This window comes from Schistocerca piceifrons, chromosome 2 (assembly GCF_021461385.2).
Source record: "Schistocerca piceifrons isolate TAMUIC-IGC-003096 chromosome 2, iqSchPice1.1, whole genome shotgun sequence".
In the NCBI taxonomy this organism is placed as follows: Eukaryota; Metazoa; Arthropoda; class Insecta; order Orthoptera; family Acrididae; genus Schistocerca; species Schistocerca piceifrons.
Genome location: NC_060139.1, coordinates 377,648,429 through 377,669,392, shown reverse-complemented (window position 1 = coordinate 377,669,392; position 20,964 = coordinate 377,648,429). Strand labels below are relative to the sequence as shown.

Genomic DNA, 20,964 nt, shown 5'->3' with positions numbered 1-20,964 from the left:
TCAGGGAAAACGCAACAGCACTATGCACCTGTTTCACCAATCGTACCCTGTCGTGTCAATATCTGAACGTGAAGACAAAACAAAGCCTTTGCCTAACAACACTCCCGCCGTCAATCTGATATGGATGCTCCTCCTGGGGGATAAACTGTAACAGCAATCTCAAACTGCTGCAAACCCTAGGCCAGTATCTCGTCCCCAGCTTGCTAGTCTGTCTCTTGTCCGCATTTGTTAGGCAGTTAGCGTCTGTCGGTCGTTCGGAGTGCTAATATGTCTGTCGTTCGGATCAATCTTTCAAGCCGGCAAAATGAGTCTTTCCACTCCGCCAGCGAGTGGTCGCCCGGTCGGCGCTTAGTTCCTGCATCTGAGTCTGCGCGTTAGGCCGCGAGTCTGCTCGAGTTTGCTCAGGCAACGGTCATTGGCGATTGGATCGATCGGTTGGTCGGTTACGCACTGAGACACAAGATGACTTGTCCATCTTGAGCGTCGGCGCATGTGAGGTCGCCACGTGAGTCCAGAGGGCCGCGGCGTATAGCGAGGGGTAGTGACTTCGCGGTCGACACGAGAGCAACAGGAGTCAACCCACGACTTCAGTCTGGCCGGCGCGAGCTGTGACGCCGTGAGAAGGGAGATCGGCGTGCCTCCCTGCGTCCGTTGAAGCGCCTGGCAGCGGACGGTTCGGAAGAGCGATTTGGGGGTGCTGCGCCAGGTCTTCTCGAGAAATCGCAGTTTATTAGAAGTTACGTGATTGGTGATATGTTGTCTGATTTACTCTTGTTAAATTCTACTTGTTTTCTTGGTGAGGTCACCAGCCGTTTTGCTTTGGGGTCGTCCCACCATTCTTCTCCGTTTGCTCACCCACGGGAAGGTGGTTGGTTATAAACTGGGTAGTCCGTTTTTCCCTTGTGGAGTAGGGACGGGTTAGAGCAACCTGCGGTTCGGGTTGTTCGGTAATCTTCCTATCAATCGACCGTAAGTTAGTATCTGCCTCTGTCATGTTTGTCGGATTTGGTGTGTTAACGAATTTATTGCTTGGAGCGTAACGGCCTAATACCTGAAACATGTTTTGATCTTTGGAAACTTTGATATTATTGCCTATGATATTGAGGGGCGGTATCTGTATACTGTAGAGCATCTTAACTATTGTTTGGCCAACCTTGTAGAATTTTATATAAGATTGCATTTCATTGGCTTATATTTAAATGATCATTTTAGTATATAAAGTTGCCACCCTTTCAGCGTAAGACTTTTCTTAGAAGTTAAAATCAAGTTGCACCTTCGGTGGCATGGTTAATATTTTAATTGTTAGTGTTTTGTACCATCTCCATCCCTCCTACGGGAGGTGCATAGTTTGTGTGCTTGTGTAAATTGTTAAAACTCTTTAAAGTTATCTGGTGTGTTGAAGATTTGCACCAGTGTAGTCTTTCAGAGACTGTTGTGTGCGGTCGTTAACTACGGCCGTGTCAAAAGGGAGCGGCGAGGTTCTCTGCCCGAAAGCTCATACAATAAAAACTTGTTTGTTTCTGCCTCTCAATAAACTGTAACTTTGATTTTTAGAGGATGCATTCTGATTATAATTTTAAATCTGTTTCTTTTAAAAAATGCTTTTAGGCACTATTAAAGTGAATAAAATTCCCATTTGTTAAAAGGAATTTGGTTATGATTTCATCAGTTACTCCCTGGCAACTGCTTCCATGCTTACATAGAGTGATTAAATGTGTTAATGTTCTTGATGAATCGCTAGTAAATAAAATAATTCTTAAGAGTATTCTTTGAAGATAAATCATGGTTCAGAATGTTTATAAACAAAAAAGGAGAGAAAGTAATGTAACGTCTTGTGATAGAAATTTAAAGTCCAATGAACAATGTGTAGCATTAAGAAAATTAATGGAATAACCAACAACTTAGGAGGGCCAAAAAACCTAGTCCCCGACGTCCTTCTCATGCTGAAATAAAGAGAAAATTAGCCCTTCACCCCTTACGCCTTGGAAGTCCAGCGACGAAGTGGCTGTACTTCTGTGAAACCTACGAAATTGCATTGTTTTCTAAGCGTCTTTACGCGCTCGCTGTACGCTCAGAACTGAGCAAAGAGACATGACGCTATCTACTGGCCTATTAGCTACATTGCCCAACATATATGTACAAAGCTTCATCGGATTTTCACTGTGGCTTCCATTTCGCGACCGATCGTTCCTTACATTCCGATTATCCCCCGTAGAATACAGACATGAGTCAGCAATGCAATTAACATTTATTACATATACAGTCTAAATTGAATGAAAATGAAGAGTGTTTCACATAGAATATCAGAGTTCAAAAGTGGCGTAATAGTTAACAGGTTTGGCTCACAATTTGTGAATAATTAGCGACAATAATGAACAGCTCACACAATCTGTTCTACGTTAACTGAATGTATGAACTGTTTTTGAAACGGCTTGCTGATCCCACGCCCATCCGTACCGCATCCAACGAGTCACTGGCGGAGCACGACAGGGCAGCCGGTAGGTACCCTTGGATGGAAAATAATTTTTTGTCCCGAGATATTACCTGCAATGACCTGAAACTACTCTGTGTTATAAACAGTTTTCTAACATATTAATAAAGGATGTAGAAATATTCAGGAGTAAGTTCAACTTACCTGAAACTGGCAGCTCAGATGATCAAATAAAAAAGGGAGAAAGCTATTGATGATGCTAGTGCTGTTGAAGAGACAGGGAACATTACTAAAGGCAAATTCTGTGTTAAAAATATTTTAATGACTAATTCTTTAAAGTAGGTGATAAAAGCTCATACGCAAAGAAGACTTAACATTGATGAAGAGACGCAAAGAAAATTTAGTCAACAATGTCTCTTACATCTCCCAGCAAAATTAGGAAAATCATAGCGGCTCTGAAAACAAAGTGTTCTCACATGATTACTGATAGTTATTATTCGGCCGTGCAACACGGCGATTCCATAAATACGTTTTTAATGCGGTACAGATAAATTAAAATCTTTGGTAATTAGACATCGGTGTAAGAAAGGTGACTCCAAAGACGCCACACTGTACGTTTCAGTCTCACTCTTGTAATTTCGATAACTTGTTGAGAGGATAACATACCCAGGGGTTTGCACTCCCCTGTGTAATTGTGAGATATTTGCCAGTCACTATCTGCATTTCGAAAGGACCTCTCCACTGAACCACGTTCACTGAGCACATAAGTAATTGAGTACTATCACTTGGGATCTACTGAAAGTGAAAGCATTTGACTGGCTCAGTAAATATATTCAATTAGAGGAATTATATTTCTAGTTTATACATGGTTCAGCACATGCGTCGTTTAGACAATATTTACGAAGAAAGATACGTAGAGTTACAACAGCACATAATCTGCGTAAGGAGAAATTAAAATCTACATCACGCAAAGTTATATCATAGGTCTACTGCCTCTATTACTTTGCGTATTTTAATATTCCATTTTATGTGACTCGAGAAACAAAATTTCGATCTACAGATGGTAAATGTATTATTGTGAACGGAGCAAGGAAGCGTCGTAGTAGGAAACGAAATTTGATTTTTTGTGTGGATTACGTACATGTTTTGCGCATCACAAACTGAATAGTTTTCCAATGTCAAATAGATCTCGTTTGTCCAGAAGTGCTAAGTTACCGTCTGTGTACACTGATGAAAAAAAACCCTTCGCGCTACATCCATTAAGACTTTCAGAAATAGATACATACATAAGAGGAAGTGAGATGAAAATGAGACACATGGTAGAAATGTAACTGTTCGTTATTTCAAAAGTTGTCACCATAACATTTGATAGTTACCCCACTGTGAGACCAGACGGTCAGTGCTTTCGAGGAAAAATGTTTGCAGTTGCCTACAGAACCACGATTGTACTCATGATTGTAGGCGAAACAAATCGGCGGCTACCTTTGTCTTTCTTCAGGGCTCCAACAACATGGAAATCACGTGAGGAGAGATCTGGAGTTATGTAGGACGTGTAAGGACTTCCAGGGAAACTTCAGCAGCGTGGCCGACACGATGTGGACAATACATGGCTTCGATCTCGTCTCCTGTGAATTCCGTATGTTTGGGGTCCTGAAGAAAGACAATGGTTGCCGTCGATTTGTTTCGGGTACAAATCATGGGTACAATCGTGGTTCTGTAGGCAACCGTAAAACATTTTTCCACGCAAGCACTGACCGTCTTGTCTCACAGAGGGATAAATATATTCACAAAAAATGGCTCTGAGCACTATGGGACTTAACATCTGAGGTCATCAGTCCCCTAGAACTTAGAACTACTTAAACCTAACTAACCTAAGGACATCACACACACCCATGCCCGAGGCAGGATTCGAACCTGCGACCGTAGCGGTCGCGCGGTTCCAGACTGAAGCGCCTAGAACCGCTCGGCCACCCGCGGCCAGCTAAATGTATTAAGTGTTAGAGCAATTACATTTGTAATGACATATCGTTTACTTAGCGTTTGTCCCTCTGTTTTGTTTTTTCATTCGACTGCCGTATTTACAAAATGGTGTTTCTGTATTTATTAAAATGATATACGACTATAGTTTTGGGAAACTCATCAGTCATGCGAAACGTATTCACTGTGTGAAAATCAGTAGATTTACGTGTGAGATTTACGTATGTAAATATAGTAAACATAGAATAAAGAAGTAATTGCCTAGTACATTGGATCGCCAATGAAAGCTTCCGTCAATAATCCATTTGAGTTTGATGGTTACAAAAATATTTTTAGATTCTAATCAAGAACGAAGAATAAACTGGACTGTCTTCACATAACGAAGAGTGAAAAAAGAAACTATCTGAATGCTCTCAGCGCAACCACGGAAATGAAATCTCTAGCTTGTTATTTGCCGCGCGGGATTAGCCGAGCGGTCTAAGGCGCTGCAGTCCTGGGCTGTGCGGCTGGTCCCTGCGGAGGTTCGAGTCCTCCCTCGGGCATGGGTGTGTGTGTTTCACACACACACACCTGAACTTTTGAAAGCCTGTTATATTCAATTTCAAGTAAAAGTGTACAATTCTTCATGTTCATCATGACTATGATCAGCAAGGAAAGGAAGTAATTGTCTAAAAGGTAATTCGTGTCAGTCAGGAGTTGCATAAGTGGTATAAATGTACTCAGATGTGGCTGTAAAATAAAGGGGCTGATGCTGTCACAAAGTACGCAAGTGCCAAAGATGAACGCCCGGTATCTGTGAAACGTGAAGCCTGCTTGACTGCGGCATCTCTGGTTTCTGTAGAGAAATCATTGTAGCATAGGGTTTCGTTTCTATAAGAGCTGTTAATTTGTTTTGCCGGGATAATGATAAATGTAATAACAGAACAACGAATTGTCATGAATTTTCACGTGATGGCGAAGACTGTTTATCACGTACGCGAGTCTGTGAGTGGTTCAAGCGTTTCCAAGAAATACGTTGAAGAGGACTCATGCGCAGGATGTTCTTCAAAATTCAAAAACGTATGAAAATATCGGAAAAGTAGATAATGTGATTCGATATGACCGCCGGTTGAGTATTCGATCGATTGCAGAAACTGCTGGAGTTGACAAAGAATGGGAGGAAAATCTTACGCAATCTATTTAACACCAGAAAAGTGTGTACAAAACTAATGCCGAAAATTCCCATTTTCGTACAAAAAGAAGATCGTCAAAGTATTTGTACAGACACTTTCAATATTATTGAAAATAATCTTAATTTTTTGGAAAGAGTGCTGACATGTGACGAAACTTGTTTTTCAACTTGTGGCTACCTCACCGAGAGCGAAAAAAGCCCGAATGAGCAAATCAAGGTTCAAAGCGATGACAATTGTTTTCTTCGATATTAATGGAATTATCTCTCCTCACTGTGTTCCTGAAGGTCAAACTATTAATTAACATTAGTATCTTGAGGTTCTTGCTCAACTCTGTCAAAAAATAAGAAAACAAACGACCCGAATTGTGGAAGAACAAGTCATGGTTTGTGCATCAAGATAAGCACCGGCTCACACTACGTAGCCTTTTAAGAGGTTTGAAGTGAAATACAGCTTCCCAGTCACCGCGTTTACATGGGGGTCCCAAAACCGGATTTCGTAAACCGATATCCCATGCCGCTTCTGGTTGGTCATGTAAACACCTCAAAATCGGTTCTGCAAGTCCGCTTCCAATTCCGCAATGGATTTCCGCTCTCATGTAAACGTGCTTCGGCTGTCAGGTTTCATCTTGTTATTAAAAATTTTCCGGTTAATATGGACTGAGTGGCTTTTTTTTACAGTGAAGGATAAGTAAAAATGTTAGACTAAACAAGTTTTCATCTCGTCTAATTGAAAAGAAATAGTGATTGTGTTGACTAAACCTTAAACTGTGTCGGCTGTTTTCCAGGCGACCTATTTAACTGCGCTAGGAAATCCGTTTCAGACCTTAACATGTAAACATGAAAGCGAAAATCGGTTCCCGAAATTCGATTTTCGTCTTACGGAAGATGTATCGCATGTAAACGTGGTGAATGCTAGACCATGCTCCACATTCGGCTAATCTAGTATTATGTGGCTTATCTATTCCCCAAGATCAAATCTGCATTAAGAGGAAAATTTTAGTCTGTTGAAGTAGTGCAAGATAGACGGTCGGGTTTTCAAGCGGCTCACAGAGGATTACATTCAACACTGTACCCATAAATGTGAAATTTGCAGGGATAGAGGAGTGGACTATATGTAGAATGACAATAACTAAGTATGAATGTTGTTGAAATAAAATGTTTTAAGCAATAGCCCCGTTATTTTATAGCCACGTTTTGTACGTCTTGCTTTTTTTCTTTGTCTCCTTCAGCATCTGTTACTGCCCCTCCCACTCTTCCTCCTTCTCCCTGTGTCACTCCCTCTCTCTTCCTCTCTCCGTCTCTGTCGCCCTCTCTCACCTATCGTCTGTCTGTGTGTGTGTGTGTGTGTGTGTGAGAGAGAGAGAGAGAGAGAGAGAGAGAGAGAGAGAGAGAGAGAGAGATTGATAGGGAGAGAGAGACAGACAGAGACAGAGACAGAGAGAGCGCGCGGCAGATTATTTTATCTTTTAGTTTGTATGTGTTTTGGACTTAAGTGAAGTATCGCTTTATTCACATAGGTTCGCCATTAATAACACTACATGAAATAATATATTCTTACCTTGTGATATCTCCGACTTCTCTTGACATTTGCTCACCATTTCTTTCGTGAACTTCAAAGCTGCCTGAAACAAAAAAGATATTCTAGGAATGCGCATGTCATCAGGTGCTATTTCAATGGTAATAATTTACGAGTAATGTACATCAGTACACGTTGTGAGATGACTACACGTAAGGGTTGTCTTTCGTGGTAGTTCCTCAAGCCAATATAAGGACTGTGAGAAAGATAGAGGTGGGAATTGTTTTCAAATATGATAAAGCGGTTCCCCTTGTGAGTGCACAGTGGCATAAAATTCGCCGCCATTCCTTGAATTTGTCAGTATGTAATGAATATATCATTAAGCTCTAAGGGCAGCATCTGAAACTATGAACCGAAAGGTCGTGGATCACAGGCTGGTTTCTTGCCACTGCCTACATACTGGATAAAAATCACGGTAATGTCGGGCTAATACCTCCGGTATAACGAGTCACACTAATTGTACCAACTGCCTTTCCAACGAGGGCGGAGGACTGGATAGAGCTTCTGTGTAGTTTCTTGCTGTTCAGGTGGAAAAACGGCTCTAAAAATGGACGAATTATCTTTGATTAACGGTGAAAACGGTTGCGTAAACTAATGGAAATCACTACATTAAAGACTTTTAATGTATATCCACAGAAAATATGGGGTATAGATATTAAAATGTTATGAAGATACTCCATCTTAAAAAGACTACGGATTAGTACGCCATTCGGATCTTCAGGAGAGGACTTTCTAGGATTTGATGACCATGAGAAAAAGAAAGATAACCAATGAAAGTCTAACGAGCCGGAGCGTGGAACGCCGTAAGTAGACGAATGTGATACGGAAACTATAAAATACGAAGCCTGAAATGCAGAGACTGTATCCCGACGTAGTAGCGGACAGTGAAGTAATATGGCGAGAGATAATCACTGATCAGGAGAATACAAGGTAATATGAGGAGTAACAGCAAATGTGTTGATGGGAAAAGGGTGAGACTATCAATACGAAGGAAGGCCAAAGAGTGAGTCTGGCGTTAGAATTACACTTTTCCTATTGAAACCAGACCATCGCCAGCAGCTATAGTTGTGACATAATATCCATTCTTGACAAACAAAAGACGAGAGGGAAAGGTGTGTGATGGACTTTAGCAGGTAACAGTATGTCAAGGGAGACGAAAATCTATCAGTCAGGCGGAAACGACTCACTGTAGCAGGATACGAAAGATACGTGTTCGTCTTCTCGATTTCTACAGTAAATGCCAGGGAATGATAGTCACTAAAGAGGAAGGATAATTCGAAGAGACCAGGAGACACGGATTACTCCTGCTTCATTACGTCATGGTAAGACAGAGATTTAGAGATAAGATGTTCAGTAACAGATATAGACTCTGATAAGAACATAGAATTGATTACGAATTGGTTAAAGTGTACGAGGTAGAATTAAAGTATAAGAAAGTGGTATAACAATGTGTTCTGGAATAGTGTGTTCAGTGCTCCCTAGCCATGTAGATATTTCGATAGTATATATCAGAATAACTGGTACGATTGATTCCGTAGTGAATATCGATAACAAGAGTACTTAAGTGTTGAACAGAGAAATTTATATATAACAAAGACGAAGAGAGAAAAGAGTGGTAACATAAGAAACAATTCAGCTGGGCGAAAGCAGGAAACGCAATAATGTTTAAGGAACGAAACGAATGCAAACATATTATAAAAATGTATGTGTGTATGTGCGTCTATGTGTACGTTCCACATATCCTCCTAAACCGACAAGTCGACTTCTACCATACTTGGTACACATATCAGTAACTGTCAGGCAACAATCACCCTTGCACTAAGAATCACCTCCCTATCATAGTTCAGGAGGTATGGCGTTAAACAATGAGATGAGTAAAAACCTGCCGCATATTGTATGACGTTTAAGTTTATTACTTCTGTGATGCTAACTCTATTCGCAATAAATTTCGCATACAGTATCTACATACACCGTTAAATACACCTAGAAAATTATATTACCGTACCACACGTAGTTTGACGTCATACAGCATGAGATGCGTGAAAAATTGTCGCAATGTGCATTACGTTTAAATTTATTACTTCTTCGGTACTAACTCTACTCGCAATACATTTTGCACACAGAATCCACATATGGCGATGAATTTACCTACAGGATTATGTCATGGTAACACACATAGTTCAAGAGAAATGATGCCATGAACTGAGATGCGTGAAAAAATGCAGCATCATGGATGAATTCTTAATACATTTATTCTTTGCTACTAAGACAGTCCTTCAGTGAAGTCATATTAAGGAAATCCATGGCATTTTTTGAGTGCTTTTGTGAGCTTTCAACTGCGAAGCGCAGATGGCTTAGTCAAAAACAAATGCCGTGTACAGAGCTACGAACAGGCTTTGCCTTTGAGACATTCACGAAAACGTGTTGTAGACACGCGAAACAGCTGCGCCAGGCATACAGAAACTGTCCGTTTGTAGAAGAAAATTGGCAAAATAAATATTCGGGCAATACCGGATTTATTAGCTAGTAAAACGTTTATCAGTTAGGAATGAAATCAATATCAAGTTCACTGGAGTTGAAGAGAAATGGGTACACGAAATATGTGTAAAAATTTATGGTGCATGTTGGTTGAACTCCTCAAAAAAAAAAAAAACAAAAAAAAAAAGGTTGATACGATGGAGAGAAAGGTGGGTAACGTACATTATTTGTGAATTTGTGAGGACTAAAATTTAACAATAAGAATGGTTGAGCAGAAAATAAATGCTCGGGGCACAAGGTAGGCAAGAAGGATTCAAGACCGAAAACCTAACCCCGTTAAGGGAGGGACGCAGTATTTCAAATTCAAATGGCTCTGAGCGCTATGGGACCTAACATCTGAGGTCATCAGTCCCCTATAACTTAACCAAAGGTTTAAGTAGTTCTCAGTTCTAGGGGACTGATGACCTCAGGAGTTAAGTCCCATAGTGCTCAGAGCAATTTGAACCACTAATTTTATTTGGGTTTCAATGTCCTATCGAAGAAAAAAACGATTAGAGATGGACAGGTAGTATAGGGCAAGAGCGGCGAAGGAAATCATCCCAATATTTCGAATGAGTGATAGAGGGACACCGTGGGAAAACCTTAATATGGGCGGTTAGATGGGGATATAATTCTGGTCACCCAGAAAGCGAATCTAGTTTCTTATCCAGCCCATCACCTAGTTCACTATGTTGCTTCATTAAGAAAGCGAAATTACATTGGCTACCACATAACACAAAATGTGGAACAAGATGGTCAACTGCGATAAGAACAGAGCACTAGTTTTATGCAGTTAGCAGTCCTGAGTTAAGTACCTGAAGTATGTATCTAGCCCACGTGTATAATAATTTCCATGAATATTTCTTATCAATTTGTGTTTCTCATAACGAAGGATTGAGTCGCATACATTGGTAGGTTCCATTGTATAGCGCCACAGAATAGTTACCCCGTATTCCGGAATCATGAAGCATTGAACATGGCTTAAGCAGTAACTGGTTGCTGTAATGTGCAAACAGGAGACAAGGAAAAAAGCATTCCTGCACATTTCATTTGATGGTCCCTTTCAGTTCCAGGTGCTGTGACAGTTCGATTTCATACGAATGTATTTAACTAACAGTATATTCTGAAAGCATACTAGTTTTAGCACGTACAGTTCCTGACTCTCAAACTACTTTATATATATTCCGCTTATATAATATATAAAATACTAAGTATGAAGGAATCGTGCTAATTTTTACACGTAATGATTTAGGAAATGGTGGTAACTTCAGTAAAGGCCTTCATTCTCTTTTATATTAGTCTACCGTTTCCGTGTCTGCGCCATCGATCGACGTACATGACATCATTCCAGTGCAGTCGTTTCGAATCCTGTTGGTGAAAGAAATGTACATTTGGGTGACGTGAAGGAATGTGGTCGCACATAACCCTCTTAACATTAGAATATCGCGCGTATACTGGATTGGCTTGCAGTCAATCCCGCAGTGTCTTATGGACTGAAACCACGCAAGCGGTCCAATGGACAGCGGCCTCCTTTCTGCTGCTGATGTGGGGTAGACAGCCGCGCTGGCACAGAGGTCGCCCCCCTACCCTCAACCCCTTGAACGACACCAGATCAAACACAACTTCATACATATATTTGTCACTCGCAACTACACCAAAAGGCGTAGAGTCTTGAGTCCAGGAAGAGGAGCCAAGTCATAACCCTTACCGATATTGTGAAACATCTAATTTTGGTTTTACAGGACAGTAATAGTGGGCAATCGTATGTAATTTATGTGAGTATATGTATTTGTTCATTTGCCAAAATAAGAAATACTAGAGTTCTCTGTCCCATTGAGTTCGGCGTAGATGAAAACGGACAGCGCGACTTCGTATTGAAGTGATGTCAGTCGTGATGTTGTTTAAGGTATTGTTCCAGTATTTGCCTTCAGTGGCCGGATGGTAGAATGAGCTTCGCTCTTCCCCAATACGAGTTCATGTGTTAAACACTGTGCAGCCAACGCTATTGCATCTCATGCAAGCTTGTGTTTGCGCGCGCACGTGTGTGTGTGTGTGTGTGTGTGTGTGTGTGTGTGTGTGTGTGTGAAATAAGACAAAAAGAGGTGAACTCTAGCGAAATGCAACTCACATAATGTATCATCAGATGCAATAGCAAAGGGTAATGGTACTACACGTATTTGCAGAGATGATTCGATCATGTCGCCAGAAACATGCAGTTGCAATCAGGCTACACTACGTACGTCGAATGACGTGGAATAGGCACTGAAAAAACTCACATACAAGACATTTTGTATATGGCACAAGCCGCATGTTCAGGAGGTAGGTAATAAACCCTGATTCGGTAAAGACGAGACACGGTTACAAGAGACTGACCAAGAATTTTTCATATTTTTATTTACATTTTCATCTCCGTCGGCTGAGGCGCAGCAATGTACATTCAGTAGTCCGTGTGGAATATGGCACATGCAGTTACTCATGATTCCCCGAGAATGCTTCCGTGCGCTAAGAGTAACATATGTTCGCATGTGATTCCGCGGGCCCTTCAAGAGCATACGCTGAACAGTCATCAAATGTTGCAAAATTGCTATGAATTTAAAGAAAGTTTTAATAACCCAATAGTTGTGTAACTTTGTACAACCTCTTGTAAAGATAATATTTACGACAATACGAATTCCAGGTTTGGCCTGAAGTAACTTACGGTGCACAAAAAAATTACCTAAAACACAGAATTTATCACTCTCCTTGATACCTTTCCGGCAAGTTGATGTGATTTTGTAGAGCAGTGAAGAATATTAACGATATATTTGATGCTCAATTAAGTGCTGTGTCCTATAGCCAGTGCGCCGATTGTAACACTTAAGTCTTGATAACCCGACATTGTGGCGGTAGTAACCGATCAAACAACTGCGCCAGACACTTGTTGTCTCATATAGGCGTTGCCGACCGCAGCGCCGTGTTCTGTCTTTTTATATATCTATGTATTTGAATACAAATGCCTATACCAGTTTTTTTGCCGCTTGAGTGTAAATTCGGAGATATCCTTTTCATTTCCATAATGAAGTTTTCACTCAGCAGCGGGGTGTGCGCTGATTTGAAATTTCCTGGCAGATTAAAACTGTGTGCCGGACCGACACTCGAACTCGGGACCTTTGCCTTTCGCGGGCAAGTGCTCTACCAACTGAACTACCCAAGCACGACTCACGCTCCGTCCTCACAGCTTTACTTCTGCCAGTAACTCGTCTCCTACCTTCAAAACTTTACAGAAGGTTCGCAGGAGAGCTTGCCCGCGAAAGGCAAAGGTCCCGAGTTCGAGTCTCGGCCCGGCACACAGTTTTAATTTGCCAGGAAATTTCAACCTTTTCATTTGTTTTGTTGTCAAAGTGGATTTGAGAATATGTAAAAAATGAATCACTGAAACTGTGAGTCAGAGTCGGGATCAAACTGCGTAATCTTGATAAGGGAGACAAATTATAATTGTAAAGTAGGCGGTTTTCGATATTTCAGAAATGTAAAACGTAGCTCTGTCCATCAGACGTTTAATAATGGGGTCAACTCGAATTTATCTGATTTTTGGGGTTGGATTCTTTTTTTATTTGAAGTAAATTGATTTCGGAGCGGGGATTAGTCCAAAGGAGGACACTTTTACGTTAAATGAAATGCAATATGAAACTGATTGACTACTGTGTTGAGACAAGAGATACTTTGCGTCTTTTGGTACTTGTAGAGGAATTTCCTTGGTCGGTCTCTGTGATGAGAGGTCACGTAAAGTAGACCTCACTTTTTACTGTGATTGAGGCTTTCTTTCAGAGGGTACAGTTTCAACATGGTGTACTGTATAGTCGTTATCATGAACTTTCACAGTGCAAAAGTGATGATGTGCATTGAGCATTCAAAACTATAAAACATCGTATATTTTTCTCAACTATTTATTGTTGTTGTTGTTGTTGTGGTCTTCAGTTCTGAGACTGGTTTGATGCAGCTCTCCATGCTACTCTATCCTGTGCAAGCCTCTTCATCTCCCAGTACCTACTGCAACCTACATCCTTCTGAATCTGCTTAGTGTATTCATCTCTTGGTCTCCCTCTACGATTTTTACCCTCCACGCTGCCCTCCAATACTAAATTGGTGATCCCTTGATGCCTCAGAACATGTCCTACCAACCGATCCCTTCTTCTGGTCAAGTTGTGCCACAAACGTCTCTTCTCCCCAATCCTGTTCAATACTTCCTCATTAGTTATGTGATCTACCCATCTAATCTTCAGCATTCTTCTGTAGCACCACATTTCGAATGCTTCTATTCTCTTCTTGTCCAAACTATTTATCGTCCATGTTTCACTTCCATACATGGCTACACTCCATACAAATACTTTCAGAAACGACTTCCTGACACTTAAATCTATACTCGATGTTAACAAATTTCTCTTCTTCAGAAACGCTTTCCTTGCCATTGCCAGTTTGCATTTTATATCCTCTCTACTTCGACCATCATCAGTTATTTTGCTCCCCAAATAGCAAACCTCCTTTACTACTTTAAGTGTCTCATTTCCTAATCTAATTCCCTCAGCATCACCCGACTTAATTCGACTACATTCCATTATCCTCGTTTTGCTTTTGTTGATGTTCATCTTATATCCTCCATTCAAGACACTGTCCATTCCATTCAACTGCTCTCCCAAGTCCTTTGCTGTCTCTGACAGAATTACAATGTCATCAGCGAACCTCAAAGTTTTTATTTCTTCTCCATGGATTTTAATACCTACTCCGAATTTTTCCTTTGTTTCCTTTACTGCTTGCTCAATATACAGATTGAATAACACCTGGGAGAGACTACAACCCTGTCTTACTCCCTTCCCAACCACAGCTTCCCTTTCATGTCCCTCGACTCTTATAACTGCCATCTGGTCTCTGTACAAATTGTAAATAGCCTGCCGCTCCCTGTATTTTGTCCCTGCCACCTTTAGAGTTTGAAAGAGAGTATTCCAGTCAACATTGTCAAAAGCTTTCTTTAAGTCTACAAATGCTAGAAACGTAGGTTTGTCTTTCCTTAATCTTTCTTCTAAGATAAGTCGTAAGGTCAGTATTGCCTCACGTGTTCCAGTGTTTCTACGGAATCCAAACTATTTATTAATAGGTGAAAAATAGGGTGAAATACGTGGGACAAACAAGAAGAGGAAAAGTTCTGAACGGTGAAATTGGATTGCTACACCATGATGCCACAGGTAGACGTCAATCACACGACAGATGAGACTGCATAGCCGCAGGCGGCAGGAGCCGCAAATTTTACAACTGATCGCCTGGCTTGCGTGGATCTGACGCGTGGCGAAGCGGGCCAAGGCCAGTTTTCAAGCATCGCTCGGCATGATCTCCCGACTCGCAGTGACGACACTTCGCATTTGCCACAGACGACGAAGGACCAGTTCGACATATTTCGTTTGGTGCTTTCTTGTGTTACAAGAATTATTAGCATGGAAATTAATAATAATTTAGTACTTGTGTAGGGAGTTGGTGCGGTACGTTTCAGTGTTGGTGCAAGTCAAACTAACACCCCAGAACAAAGACAGGGAGCAGGAATAGAAACCGAGCGGGGTGGTGCAGTGGTTAGACACTGGACTCGCATTCGGGAGGACGACGGTTCAATCCCGCGTCCGGCCATCCTGATTTAGGTTTTCCGTGATTTCCCTAAATCACTCCAGGCAAATGCCGGGATGGTTCCTCTGAAAGGGCACGGCCGACTTCCTTCCCAATCCTTCCCTAATCCGATGAGACCGATGACCAACCAACCAGGAATAGAAGGTAATTACGTTTTTACTGAAAATGTACAGCAGTTACCTCCAACTGTGGAGGTAAAATTCGAGCAGAGTTCGTTGGTGGGTGCCACTTTGGAGGACAGGTTCAATTTTGAGAATAGTCGATCGATTGAACGACTTCAGCTATCCTAATTTGGTGTACTCTAATCAGGGTGTGAACAGAATGCAATGGAAGCTGATAAATTTGTAGTGTTTCCTATAAGGAAATTAAATAGAAATTTGTGAATGAGTGAAATAAAACAGAAAACGAGCAAGAAATACTTGCAACTCCACTGTTTACAAAGAGCCAAAATGCTTTTGATGTTAAGAAAAATGTCAGTTTATAAACTGAATAACAGCCTAATAATATTAATATTTTGACTTGTTAATTCAGTAATAAAACCGACCTACACTCTGGTAACGAAAGTACTGTGGTGTGTGAGTTGAAAAATCAGTCAGGCAGCATTTAGGCTGGTGAGATCAAAAGTTTAAAAAAATTTTTGGCATGGCTATCATCCGCAACATGTACATAAATATGCATATTATAAATTCAAATGGCTTTTCTAACTGCAACCTATATTTGTGTGCCAGAAGCATTTCGCATTGTACAATGCGGCATTTTGAGATGTACTCTGGAATAATACAGTTTTGTTTTTATTCGTAATGACGGTTCTTTCAGATCTGAAAACAGTTCACATCAAAATTTTTACATTAAAAATTATTATTTGCAGGTATTCGTATTTATGGCCGAAATATCCATTTAGTATCACAATGGCATTTTACTTATGAAACATCGACGCTCTACTAAGCATCATGTGTTGGCGCATTTTCACGTGGTAAGATTTACGCTGGATTCTTTTTTTGTAGAAAGACAGCATGATGCCATTTCCCGAAAATGAGGGTATATGCCAAAAATGTAATTTTTCAACTGGCTGGGACAGCAACAATCTGAGATCTACGTATAAGAGCATTTACGAAGTGCGTGTGAAACGTTCGATGAATGATGTCACAAAACAAAGGAAACAGGGGTCCAAGACTTACACACAAACTGCATTTGCTGCTCTTCAAAGTAATCATCATTAACTACAATATACTTCCGACACCGATTATAAAGCTGCTGGAAATTGTCAGAAAACGATTGTTGTGGAACTGCTCGAAGCTTCGTGGTCACACGCAGCGTCTGCGAAGCGTAAGCCTTTCAGGGCTAAATTAAGGTGGGGGAATCTGCTGGAGCAAATCTGGAGAATAAGTAGGGTGTAGATAGAAGAACAGTCACCTTGCGTTGGGCGAAAACATCATGCAAGCAGACGTTGTGGATATCCAACAACGAGCGACTACTGTGACTTGACTGATTCCACAAGAATGGTTAAGTGACACTTTCCAACTACTTTATAACAGATGTTAGAAGTGTGTTGTCACTAATGGTAATTATTTTGACTGCCTATAAAGTTATTTTGTTTTAACTCTTTCTCCATTTACTTTATGAGACCATTCACCGAAGTTTTCAGACGTATCTTTTATTAACAATGAGCTGCCTCAGAGGCGGATCGTTCATAGGGATAGTTGCTATTCCATCAATTTGGGGTCGAATGCAACGCAGCGTAGAAACATTAGTCAATGCAAAACTCATGATGTGATCACAAAAGTTTGTACTGAGATAATAAGCTAGCCATAACATGAGAACACTGCCGGCAACCACATGGGTCTGAGACTTAGAACGGGCAAAAGCAAAAATTCACCCTAAGGTCCTTTCTTTATTCGCAGAGAAAACATAGGCTTTTGAAATGCGAAAATATTTTTTTCAAACGCATTGTGCACTGAAGTGACAGACATCATAGGGCAGCGATGTGCACACATACTGATGGCGGTAGCATCGCGTACACAGAGTGTAAAAGAGCAGTGCATTGGTGGAGCTGTCATTTGTGCTCAGGTGAAAAAATTTCAGACCTGATCACGGCCGCACGACGGTAGTTAACAGACTTCGAACACGGAATGGTAGTTGGAGCTAGACGCATGGGACATTCCATTACAGAAACCGTTAGGCAATTTCATATTCCGAGATCCACAACGTCAAGATTGTGCCGAGAATACCAAATTTCAGGTTTACCTCTCACCACAGACAACGCAGTGGCCGATAGTCTTCACTTGACGACCGAGATAAAATAACTCCATATTTAGTAGTTATATACAACCACTCCCTCACAGAAAGATCCGTACCTAAAGAGTGGAGAACTACTCAAGTCACACCAATACACAAAAAGGGAAGTAGGAGTAAACCGCTGAACTAGAGGCCTATATCAGTAACGTCGATTTGCAGTAGGGTTTTGAAACATATACTGTATTCGAACATTATGAAGTACCTCGAAGAAAACGATTTATTGACACACAGTAAACACGGTTTCAGAAAATATCGTTCTTATGAAACACAACTAGCTCTTTATACTCATGAAGTAATAAGTGCTATCGACAGGGGATGTCAAATTGATTTCATATTTTTAGATTTCCAGAAGGCTTTCGACACCGTTCCTCATATGCGTCTTCTATTCAAACTGCGTGCCTACGGAGTATCGCCTCAGTTGTGCAACTAGATTCGTGATTTCCTGTCAGAAAGGTCACAGTTCGTAGTACTAGACGGAAAGTCATCGAGTAAAACAGAAGTAATATCCGGCGTTCCCCAAGGAAGTGTTGTAGGCCCTCTATTGTTCCCGATCTATATTAACGACATAGGAGACACTCTGAGCAGCCGTCTTAGACTGTTTGCGGATGATGCTGTCATTTATCCATCTTGTAAAGTCATCAGATGATCAAAACGATTTGCAAAATGATTTAGATATGATATCTGTATGGTGCGAAAAGTGGCCATTGACCATGAATAAGGAAAAGAGTGAAGTTATTCACATGAGTACTAAAAGAAATCCGCTAAATTTCGATTACGCGATAAGTCACACAAATTAGAAGGCAGTAAATTCAACTAAATAGTTAGGGATTACAATTGCAAGTAACCTAAATTGGAACGATCACATAGATAATATTGTGGGTAGACCAAACCAAAGACTGCAATTCATTGGCAGAACACTTAGAAGGTGCAACAGGTCTACTAAAGAGACTGCTTGTCCGCCCTATTCTGGAGTATTGCTGTGCGGTGTGGGATCCGCATCAGATGGGACTGACGGATGACATCGAAAAAGTACAAAGAAGGGCAGCTCGTTTTTCATTATCGAGAAATAGGGGAGATAACTTCACAGACATGATACGTGAATAAGAGTGGCAATCATTAAAAACAAACCCGTTTTTCGTTGCGACGGGCTCTTCTCACGAAATTTCAGTCACCATTCGGTTGGCACCCACCTACATAGAGAGAAGCCGGCCGCGGTGGTCTAGCGGTTCTAGGCGCGCAGTCCGGAACCGCGCGACTGCTACGGTCGCAGGTTCGAATCCTGCCTCGGGCGTGGATGTGTGTGATGTCCTTAGGTTAGTTAGGTTTAAGTAGTTCTAAGTTCTAGGGGACTGATGACCACAGTAGTTAAGTCCCATAGTGCTCAGAGCCATTTGAACCATTTGAACCATAGAGAGAAATGATCATCACGATAAAACAAGAGAAATCAGGGCTCGCGCAGAAATATTTAAGTGCTCGTTTTCCCGCGTGCCGTTCGAGAGTGAAACGGTAGAGAGACAGCTTGAAGGTGGTTCACTGAACCCTCTGCCAGGCACTTTATTGTGAATAGCAGATTAATCATGTAGATGTAGAGAGGAGCGGCGTTTCCGTAGAGTTCTCAGTGCTAACAGAGAAGCAACACAGCGTTAAATGACCGCAGAAATCAATGTGGTACGTACGAGTAACGTAAACGTTAGGACATTGCGGCGAAGTTGGCATTAATGGGCTATGGCAGAAGATGACGGACGCGACTGCCTTTGCTAACTGCAGGACACGGCTCTCCTGGGCTCGTGACCATATGGGTTGGACCCTAGACGACTGGACAACCGTGACCTAGTCAGATGAGTCCCGATTTCAGCCGCTAAGAGCTGATGGTACAGTTCGAGTGTGGCGCAGCTCCCAGGAAGCCATAGTCCCAAGTGGTCAACAAGGCACTCTACAAGCCCCTTGTGGGCTGTGTTCATATGAAATGGACTGGGTGTTGTAGTTCAACTGAACCGATCATTGACTGGAAACAGTTATGTTTGGCTACTTGGAGACCATTTGCAGACGTTGATAGACTTCATGTTGCCAAACAACGATTGAGTTTTTATGGGTGACAATGCGCTATGTTATCGGCCCACAATTGTTCGTGACTGGATTGAAGAACATTCTGGACAATTCGACCGAATGATAGAGGCACCCAGATCGGCCGACATGAACCTCATCGAAAATTTATGAGACATAATCGAGAGGTCAGTTCACGCAAAAAAGACTGCACCAACAACATTTTCGTAATTATGGACGGCTACAGAGACAGTATGGCTCAATATCTGTGCAGAGTGCTTCCAACGATTTGTGGAGTCCATGCCACGTCGAGTTGCACCCCTACACTGTTCAAGAGGAGATACTACATGATATTAGGAGTTATCCCATAACTTTCGTCACCTTAGCGTGTTGTAGCATACACAAGAGAAATGAAAAACTGTGGGAGTAGTTACCATATGCGGCGGAGACTCAGCAACCACTGCGGCAAAGGCAGCAGCGACAATCACGGCGGCTACGGTGGCGTGGCAGTGGCTGGCCATGTTGGGCTGCTGTAGGCTGCAGAGTGACTGGACACTGTGGACAGCGGACTGACGCAGTGGCAGCAGCCTGGGTTTCCCCGGCGCTTCCGCAGATGGCGATCGGTGGCTTTGTTCCCGGCAGGAAGCCATGTCGTTCTCAGCTACACGCAGCTAGTGGCTCGCTAACTGCCGTAACTGCTCTGTCCTTGTCCGGGCAAATTCGGGATCGCTGCCAGATAATGGCTTTGTTTTCAAAACGATGAAGCATCAGCCTCGTCAACAATGCTACAGTTCCGTTGCTGCATTGTACTACGTTCTCTGCGACACCCACTGCCTCCACATTAAACCGCACCTTGTGTAATTTTGTCTCCATTAATTTCTTTTATCTCAGTATTACCCGAACCACTGTGCACACAGTGACACATTTCCTCCTACACGTGCAATGCACGATTATAATCAGCTGCTCATTCTCGCTCAGATCGTTTCCGTAAAATCGGGAACCTGAAAGAGCACTGAATGTCGTACGATAAATACGCAGCAATACTGGCAATTGACGATAATCACGCTGTGTGAAATATTAGGCTGCACCGCTATGTATTGTGTTTGATGACTCTACTCCTAGCCGGCCGGACTGGCTGAGCGGTTCTAGGCGCTACAGTCTGGAACCGCACTACCGCTACGGTCGCAGGTTCGAATCCTGCCTCGAGCATGGATGTGTGTGATGTCCTTAGGTTAGTTAGGTTTAATTAGTTCTAAGTTCTAGGCGACTGATGACCTCAGAAGTTAAGTGCTCAGAGCCATTTGA

At 41.8% G+C, this 20,964-nt stretch overlaps 1 protein-coding gene across 1 annotated transcript in view; it reads right to left on the bottom strand.

The window, feature by feature from the left end:
* LOC124777492 overlaps window positions 1-20,250 on the bottom strand; it is an 83,754-nt gene extending 63,504 nt beyond the window's left edge. Inside the window, exons 1-2 of the mRNA XM_047252930.1 lie at window positions 20,094-20,250; window positions 7,138-7,201 (exon numbers count right to left, since the gene is read on the bottom strand). Of these exons, the coding sequence (XP_047108886.1) occupies window positions 7,138-7,201; window positions 20,094-20,180 (151 nt within the window). The 5' untranslated portion in view covers window positions 20,181-20,250. The remainder of the gene's footprint in view (window positions 1-7,137; window positions 7,202-20,093) is intronic.
* Window positions 20,251-20,964: the final 714 nt, after the last annotated feature.